Below are 9,064 nucleotides of genomic sequence, written 5' to 3' on the forward strand. Positions count from 1 at the left end.
TTGGTTTGGAAATCAGTGGGCAAGGTACACTGATATTTTAGGTACACCTACACATGCACAGCCAGGCCTAGTTCCCACAGGCAGGATCGTGTCCCTGAGCTCTGATACATCCCTGCCTCCAACACAACACACACCATGGATTGACAGGGCACAGTGACCCTGAGCAGAACTCCAGGGGAGGAGCAGAGAATGATTCTTCACTCAGGAAGAGCCACTTGCAACCAGGAGCAGCTGCTTGCAGCAAGTCAGACTTGGGGACAGAGCTGAACTTCCAAGGGTGGGTCATTTCCTTTAGCACAAGCGCGCCAAAAAGCTTGGAAACCAGGCAGGCTTCTTGGCTGTTAGTAGTGACCTGCTCCTCTTCTCCCCAGGGGCAGACTGATCAGCTGGTTTTAAACCACCCTGTCCCACATTTACCTCAGGGAATTACAAAAGGTTTTGTTTATGCAGATGGATGCAACCTGGCCTTCACTGTCAGGAGGAACCAGCTGGAGGAAGCACCTAATGAAAGAGCAGCTATGGGATACTGAGCTCTTCCCAAAAGATCCCATAGAGATAGATCCCTGCTGGCTTGGCTGGCAGGAGACACTCACAGGAACTACAGATTGCCTTCTCAATCATATTAAACATTTAACCCTTAGTTCTGGTCTGTGGCTCACCTGAACACTTGCAGACAAACAAAAGGCCATTACTGCACCATCTTAATCCTCCAAAGCAGAGATAAAGTCCTAAAATGCATCTTCTGCAGCTGGGAAGCATCTGAGACCCAAACTCCTGTTCTGAGTTGTAGTAATCACTGCATATGAGGGCTATGGAGAATGTTTTGATCTTCATGCTAACCCAGTGCAACTAAATCTGACAGTATCATTTCTGCTCCTTATTAATCACATCTTGATTTTCTCTGTTTCGTAAGCATCCTGGAAATAAACACTTCGTCCAGGTCTATTCACCTCATGGTGGCTGGAAGCCTGAACTGACTGATAAAAGGGCTCATAAGCAAACTTACAAATACCCAGCTGACAGTGTGAATCCCTCTCACCCACTGGGCAAGAAAATGCATTTGAGAAATTCCAGAAGGAGCCAGCCCTGTGCAATGGAAGCATTGCTATTTTCTGTGTCTGTCCCAGCCTTGCTGTCAGCACATATCCAGGGCAAGGGACAAGTGGCACACAGAATTCCTGCTCCATTCTTCCCCCCCATCCTTCCTCCCCCTGAGCCAGTGGTGGATGGGAAATGGACACTCTCTCCCCTGTTCAGAGTCTCATTTTCCCATTCCCAAGAGCTCCTGAAATCTGAAAACTAAGCACAGCTCCAGCAATAATTTGAAGTCCAGGCCTGTTGCACCTGAACAGATTAGCCAAGGAGTGATCTGCTGTGGATGCAGAGGATCACTGGCAGATAATGCTCAGCACAGCCCACAGGGAAATGGGGCTGTGTGGAAAGGCAAAGCCTTACTGGAATAAAGAGAAGCCCCAAGTCCTCATTCTCAGCAGATCTTTGTCCCAGACATTGTGCAGCCAAGCACAATTCTGCAATGGAATGATGTGCTGAATTTTCCCATTTTTCTCTCTCTCTGAAGGCCACAAAAGGACAACCCTCTGTGTTCCCACTAAAACCCTCTTCTCCACAGGATTCTTCACAGAGCAGGAAAGGGCACGAGCAATCTCCACCCTCTGCTTGCCCCTTTCAGGACAATGGCTACTGTGAGGCTGAAATTCCAATAAAAAGCCAGTTGAGATGGAGGCAGATGAGATATCCCTCCTGTGATGTTCAGAGGAAATCATCCTACAATGCACAACTCTTAATAAGAACTAAAATTAAAATTTCCTTAAATAAATATAAGGAAAGAGTCCATGAGGGAGAGTTGCCAACGGGAACACGGAGCCGGGTTTGGGTCAACCTCTTCATCCATCACCGTGGAGATGTCCCAGGACTGTGCTGAGGGCAGGACCAGCTCCATGTCACTGCTCCTATCGACGCCATCTGCAAAGGGAAAGAGCGGCTGCGTCCCTGTTCCCTGTGGTGGGGCACAGCTCTGCCCAGCAGGCACCAGCAGCACCACAGGGACTGGGGTCACCAGCCACAGGCAAAAGGCAGCCAGCTCCCAGGAATTTGTCTGCATAACTGGGAGAGGGAAGAAGGTCAGAAAGGAAGACCTGACCAGCTGGTGCAACTGTTCCTTTCCCTCTCCAGGAGTCAAAATATCTGAGTCAAATTTCATCCTGAGTCAAATTCCAGCCCCCTTGGCTGGAGGGGCTCTGCTTTCTAGTTATCTCCCAGCTACAGTTCCTGCCCTGAGAGAAGTCAGTGCCCCAGCTGGGATGTGACACAGTGCTCTCTGCAAGGAGATCATGCTCAAACCACGCAGGTCTCTGCAAGGGCACTGTGGCTCTGAGGGACACAGGGAGTAGCTACAACACCCTCGTGGACGAACAGGTTACTCACATCCGCAAACACTTGTCCTTCCCTCCGCTCGCCACCCTCTGTCCGTCCGGGCTCCAATCCGCTGCATATACCTGGTGTGATGGAAATCAGCCAGCTGTGCTGGGAGGAGGGGTCACTGCTGCCTCCCAAAGCCCCCAGCCCCAGCAGGCAGCTCACCTCATCCGCATGGCCGGGCAGATCGATGGCCAATTTCTTTGTCTTGGCGTCCCAGACCTTGAGGGTGCTGTCGCTGCTGCCGCTCACCAGCAAGCGGCTGTCGGCTGACCAGGAGATCTGGTACACGGCTGAGACATGGCCCCGCAGCGACGTCAGGTACCTGGGACAAGGACAGGCTGTCAGAGCAGCAGGCTTTGTTCCTAACCTGCCCTTGCATTCATGTTTCTTCTCCAGCAGCAGTCACAGGATGCCCAGCACACTCCAAGCAGTCAATCGCTAGACGGAGTCTATCCAAAAACTCTCCCAAGTGGGCTCAGAACCTTCTAGAGGACGTCTCCCCATCCCATCCCTCAGACAAGAGACCTTTATCCAGCAGGCAACACTTCAGCCCTCAGGTGTGAAGTGACCTGCACAGGTGTGTCCTTCCCTCTCTGGCTGAGTAGCCCAGATTTAACAGGACCATTAAAATCACTGACATGAAAGCCAAGCTCATGAGCATTAAGGTTGGTTTGCTGCCTCCACAAGCTCACCAGTACTGCAGCTGAAAGTTAAAAGCTGGATTACAGGAGCATCCAAACACCAACAGCACTACTTGTAACTACAAGAATTTGCATCATCCAGAACAAGCTGTTCTCTGGCACAAGAACTGTTTAAACTGGGTCAGCCTCCAGTTCCCAACACACACATCTTCAGGAGATCACTGGAGTGGAACATCCCATCCCACCACAGCTGCGCCCGCCCCGCAGAACTGACCCTGCAGCAACAGGGTGTGCAAACAGGTGCCAGGCAGTGCTGTGGCTGAGTCACAGTGGGGCTGCACACTCAGAGACAAGCACAGACACCCTGACACAAGAAAAGCCAGACAAGAGACTTCTCAAGGGCAGAAAAATGCAGAGGCAGAAGAGTCACTTTGTATGAGTTGAGGCCATAGAGATGCTGAACACACCAGGGAGCTGCTGGCAATGAACTGGGCCCAGCCCTGTGTGCCCACAGCATTACACACAGACTCCATAGCAGCACCATCTCTAACAGAACAAACCAACTCACTTTCCTGTCCTACCATCCCAGAGCTTTATGGACTTGTCAAAGGAAGCACTAGCGATGGTCCGGGTGTCTGGTGAGAACAGGACTTGGTTAATCAATGCCTGGTGGCCTGTCATTCTCTCCAGTGGCTTCTTGTCCTCTGCTGGTCTCCAAAGAAACAGGGTGAAATCATCTGACCCCGAGACAAGCCTTTCTGGTTCCTGGCCCTGAAAAAGAGGTGAAAGAGCCCAAGTTTTGTACAAGCCAGGTGTGGAAAGCTTGGAAGCACACCGGTGTTGGGGTGCCCACTGCTTTCATCAGTGACAGCATTAGAAGTGACAGCAGGGACTTACCCGGACTTGGTTGTACCTCTGCAGTGCCCTCTCTTTCAGTTCTGACACTGAAAAAGGGAAAAGGAGGGTGAAAGAGATATTGGCAATCCTTAGATGAAAAGAAATTTTATAACCTTGTCATGCCAAGTCCAGTCCTGGCTCTGCAGGTTTAGCAGGAGCTTTTGTCACCACTCAATTTGCAAAAGTGACCTCCCCATCCCCCAGACTGCTCCACCCTGGCATGGACAAGAAAAATCTTGACTTCCAGCATGACCAGCCCTCCCCCAGCCTCCAAGGTGGGTGCTGAACTCACAGGAGCCTTTGACATCCTGGGGGTTGATGGTGGCCTCGGCCGGCTCGAAGGCGCCGGTGCGGAGAACGTAGTCGGTGCTCAGGGCCATGGTGTTCACCCAGTGAGCGTGGCCCTGCAGCGTGCGGCACAGCACACCCTGGGGACAGAGCCACCCTCACACAGGGACAGGACACAGCCACCAGGCTGCAGGGACACACCCCACACTTTCCAAACCTGCTGCAGGCAGGTTCAGTAAGCAGGGAAGGCAGAACGCTGTTGAGCTTCAGGAATCAGTTTCCCTTGCACAACACCCACCAGCTCAGGTTGCTGCAGGGATGTTTCCAGCTTTTAGCCCCATTTAATGCTCTTAAGGATGAAAACATCTCACAACAGATACCCCTTGCAAATGGTGCCAAGCAACAGGTCTGACAGGTCAGGAAGATAGAGCAGCTCTGTTTTTCAGGGCACAAGCTGTGCCAGGAAGAGCAAACAAAGCTACCCCACAGTGTGCCCAGCAGCCCAAGGGCAGTCCCTCACTTACATCCTGGCTCCTCCAGACTTTGATGGTCCTGTCCTGGGAGGAGGAGTAGAGCAAGCCATCACCCCCCCACTTCACACAGGTCACGGACTGCGTGTGGCTCGTGAGGATTTTGTCACACCTGCCCATCAGCGTGTCCCAGATGCGGATGCTGCAGTCCTTGGAGGCACTGGCCAGGTAACGGCACTCTGGGTTTCTGGCAAAGAGATCAAATCCATTTGTGCAGCTCCCCTGAGCACCCTCCCACAAGCCCCAGAGGGTTCAGCAGGCAATAAAATGCAACTTTCTTTTGCCTCAAGATCAGAGAGAGGCCAGGCAGGGGCAGAGCACTGACCTACAGGGAACAAGGTCTCACAGGGCAGGGGAGAGGCAGACAAATGCTTCCTCCAAACCAACTCCTGGGCTGCACATTGGAGAAATCAATCCACGGTAAACCCGGCAGCTGAGGCCTTGGCAGTGACCTTGCTTGCACAACTTTAACCCACTGGCTAACAAGGTCACCACAAACTGGCACCTTCCCTGGGCACAGGCTGGAGAGAGCCCTGGGCAGGGGATCAGCCTCACACAGAGAGCACAGATCCATGGCATTGGGAATGTGTTGGATGTTCCCCTGCCTCTGCCACGCTTCACCTCCAGCCTGTGGACAGAGCTGAAAGGAAAACTGTCCATCCACATCCATTGGGGCTCAGGGGACAAACTGAACACATCTGGAAGCAGCTGGCCACAACCCAGCAAGGACAGTGCAGCCACAGCCCTCTGTCCTTTGCACGTCTTTATCACTCTGCATGGTGGCACCAGCAGTGAGGAAGAGCACAGTCCGTCCCATTGCACTGGAACTGGCTGAAGAAGGAGAACTGCAGTCCTGGCAGGGTCATGTCTCTCCTCCTCATTTCCTCATCTTCCTTACAATCATTTTTTTGCTAATCCAGTTAATTGTCAGCAAATAGCTGGAGCTTCCTACTGGCAAATTCAATTTGCAGGGCTCTGCTCTGAAGGGGCCCTTTTTCTTTCTTTTTTATTTATTTCTGTAACATCTTGGATTAATGGCTACAACTGTCCCCCTTCCACCCACCTCTCCCAGAGGGAGCTTTAGCTGATCGAAGGGATAAGGGGATTGTACAGTTAATCATCCCTGATGATAAACAAACAGCATGACAGAGGCCAGCAGGGTCAGGAGAGCAGAAAGGAGAGCTCTGCCCTTGGACACCACCAGGCTTCCCTGCTCCCACCTCAGCACATCAGGGTTTGTCCAGCACCACAGAAGCAGGTGTGTCTTTATTCCCAGGAGAAAAGAGACACAGCCTGGCAGTGATTCCCCAGCAACTCCCAGGGTCTGTGAGCAGCACCTGGGACTCCTGGCTCCCAGATTTTTCCCAGCTCACCTTGAGAGCTGTTCTATGTGGGCTTTTCACCGTAACAGGAGCAAGGCAAACAGGAGCAATGCCCTTCAGGTCAGGCTGCTCTTTTCCACAGGAGCAGAGGGGAAGGGCTGAGCTGGCCCTTCACTCACCTGTGGAGTGGTTCCCAGCACAGCCATGTGATCCATTTGGAGTGGCCAGAGAGCACCCGGCCGATCTGGCTGCCAGTGGCCGGGTCCCAGAGGAAGATCTGGGCAAGAGAGGAAGCACGAGGGTCACGTCAGGCCACAGACATCATGTGAATCCCACAGACATTGGAGCTCCATTTAGAAAGCAGAGGTGTCCTTGGGACCGTGTTTGCACTGGCAGGCAGCAGCAGGGGAAGGGGGCTGGATGCCTTTCCAAATCCCTGCAGCAATCAGCTGACACCCAAAAGAATGAGACCTGATTGCCCTCCTGTCTGCCTACAGCACTGCTGCTACAAAGTTATCTGACTGAACCCAAAAAAGATACAGTCCCCCAAGAGCCACCCGTGCCAGAAACTCAGGGAGTGTTTGCAGAGCACAGTGAAAGCCACAGCTAAACGCTGCTGATTATCGGATGCTGTGGGTGGGACACATGCTGGTTTTCTCTTGTTGATTCTCTCTCTACATAAATGTTCATCTTAAGAGCCAAGGCATTAGTCATCTCCTGCTTAAGAACCGAGGAGAAATAGGGAAAAGGAGGACAAGCAGCTCTCTAGGTTCAATTAAAGGCAGACCAGCACCAAACCATGGCTGAACCGCCCTGGCCCAGGATATTTCCTTGGGATTGGCATCACAACTTTGGCAGCTCTGTGAGTGCTGTCATTGCTCCCAGACCATTCAAAGGTCAGAGAGAGAAACTGCCCCTCAGGAACTCAGCTCCCATTTAACCACACACTCCTGATTTCCCAGGCATTTCTGCACTTCAGGCACACCAGTTTTGCCTCACAGGAGGGCTGAACTCCTTTCACATTTGTGTAATTTGGGAATTTGGCCGTGTCTGTGTGGGAACACTGTGACCAGGCTGCTGCTGCAGCATGGCTGGATCACGCCAACAGCAGCCCTGACCCATCCTCACTCCAGACACCTCCCTCGTGATGGAGCTGCCTGCCAAGGACCACATCCAAAGCCTGGACTCTTTCCTGGACAGAGGGAAAAGCGTCTGCCACGAGACACCAGGACTCAGCAGCAAGAGCTCCCCAAGGTGACAATGCCAGAGCACTGCCTGGCACAGAGAGGCTTCTCACAATACCGTGACACATCCACACACAGAGCTCCTCTGGAGAATGGGAATCCTGCTCCAAACAATGGGACACACCCCTGAAGAAACAAGGAACACCCCTAATCCCCCCAGCCCCATGCTGAGGGAGCCCAGGTGTACCTGGCTGTTCTTGCAGCCCGAGGCCAGTTTCTTGCCATCAGGTGACCAAGCAATGCTGAGCACCCAGTGCCGGTGACCTGGCAGAGAGAGAGAGCACAGAGGGTGTGAGTGGAGAGCTGGGAGTGTCCCTGGTGTCCCAGCAGGAAGCCACTCTGTGCTCCTCCTGGCCAGCCCCTCTTTCTCCACTTTGCCAAAGAGAGTTACTCCCTCCCAGCTCAGACAGCAGCAGGCTCCGCCCTGCTTGTCCCCCAGGCACACAGGGGTCCATGAGGGAGGGGGTCACAGGTTGCCCTTCTGGCACTCCCCAGCGCCCACCTTTGGCCGTGAACTGCGGCGTTTCCGTGCTCAGGTCCCAGAAGCGGACCGTGGTGTCTCCAGAGCCGCTCGCCAGGTACCTGGGAGAGGGGGAACAGCTCAGCACAGTGTCCCCAGGACAGGACAATGGCAGCTGCCGCCTTGCCCCGATCCCCGCCTGCAGCCACAGCCTCGTACTTTCCCGTGGGGCTGAAAGCCACCGAGATGACGGCCTCGGTGTGTCCCTCCAGGGAGCTGGTGCAGCGTGTGACCGCCCGCACCCTGAACACCGCCTGCGGCTGGTAGATGATGTCCAGGACCTTCTCTGTCTCCACGCTCTGCCCTGCCAGGGTCTTTTCCAGCGACGCCACGATCTCGGCATCGTGCACGAAGAAGGCCAGAGGCACCGGCTCATCCTGCGGGAGGGAAGGCAGGTGAGGTGGCGAGGGCGGCGCCGGGCCGGGCTGGGGGTGCCGGGGAGCTCGGGAGGGTCTCACCTTCTGCAGGAGGGCGTTGCAGACCAGCTGCAGCTTGTCCGGAGTGATGGTGACCGGCACGTCGAAAGGGGAGCCCAGGCACTCCCCTGCCTCATCGCGGAACTGGATCAGGAGCCGCTGCACATCCTCTTCGTCCGGCGACATGTTCTGCGGGACAGCGGGCTCAGCTCCGGGAACCCCAGCGGGCGGCGGGCACAGCTCCCACCCCGGCAGCGATCCCCGCCCGGGGACAGGGAACCTCTGAACCTCTACAGGGGGACCCCGCGGGAGGGAGAACCAGCCCGCACCGAGCAGGAGCCGCGCGGGGGAACCCCAGGAGAGGACGAGGAGCCCCCGGAGCACCGCTGTACTCCCACCCCTGCAGCTTCCCGGCGCTGCCCATCCCGGCCCCGGCCACCCCGGTCCCGCTCACCGCGGCCATGTGCGCGCCCGCCCCACGTGCGCCGGAAGCGGGCGGGGAGCGCCGAGCGCGGCGCTGCTGCCCCCTGGCGGCCGGCGGTGAGCGCGGCGCTGCCCCGGGGCCGCGGGTTCGAGGCCGGGCAGGGACAACTCCCGCGGGTCCAAAATTTCCCAAAATCTCGGGGGGGTTTGGTGCCAAAACGACTCAAGATGGGCCGAGCCTCTCACATCCAATCTGGCCCAGAGTGTAAGGAAACGCAGCCCTGAGCAATATCCATATCCAAATCTGGGAGCTGTAATCCCTGAACATGCCCAGGATTAGTTGG

The 9,064-nt window shown here is 55.0% G+C and overlaps 1 protein-coding gene across 1 annotated transcript; it reads right to left on the reverse strand.

The window, feature by feature from the left end:
* Positions 1 to 1,738: 1,738 nt before the first annotated feature.
* Positions 1,739 to 8,822, reverse strand: NLE1 (notchless homolog 1). The gene is made up of 13 exons (XM_005493539.4): positions 8,752 to 8,822; positions 8,340 to 8,486; positions 8,041 to 8,258; positions 7,864 to 7,943; positions 7,549 to 7,625; positions 6,297 to 6,394; positions 4,790 to 4,982; positions 4,270 to 4,405; positions 3,978 to 4,024; positions 3,649 to 3,851; positions 2,602 to 2,761; positions 2,446 to 2,516; positions 1,739 to 1,983 (listed from the first exon to the last, which is right to left on the reverse strand). Exons 1-13 carry the CDS (start codon positions 8,758 to 8,760, stop codon positions 1,971 to 1,973), a joined length of 1,452 nt encoding a protein of 483 aa, XP_005493596.2. The 5' UTR covers positions 8,761 to 8,822; the 3' UTR covers positions 1,739 to 1,970.
* Positions 8,823 to 9,064: the final 242 nt, after the last annotated feature.

This window comes from Zonotrichia albicollis, chromosome 22, assembly GCF_047830755.1.
Source record: "Zonotrichia albicollis isolate bZonAlb1 chromosome 22, bZonAlb1.hap1, whole genome shotgun sequence".
Classification (NCBI taxonomy): Eukaryota; Metazoa; Chordata; class Aves; order Passeriformes; family Passerellidae; genus Zonotrichia; species Zonotrichia albicollis.

What these genes read in the sequence shown, in the direction of transcription:
- NLE1 (XM_005493539.4), bottom strand. An exon ending in GCTTTCAGCCCCACGGGAAA is followed by an intron (nt 7,944 to 8,040) that starts GTACGAGGCTGT and finishes CCCCTCTCCCAG; the next exon opens with GTACCTGGCGAGCGGCTCTG. An exon ending in TGCTGGGAACCACTCCACAG is followed by an intron (nt 4,983 to 6,296) that starts GTGAGTGAAGGG and finishes TCTCTTTGCCAG; the next exon opens with AAACCCAGAGTGCCGTTACC.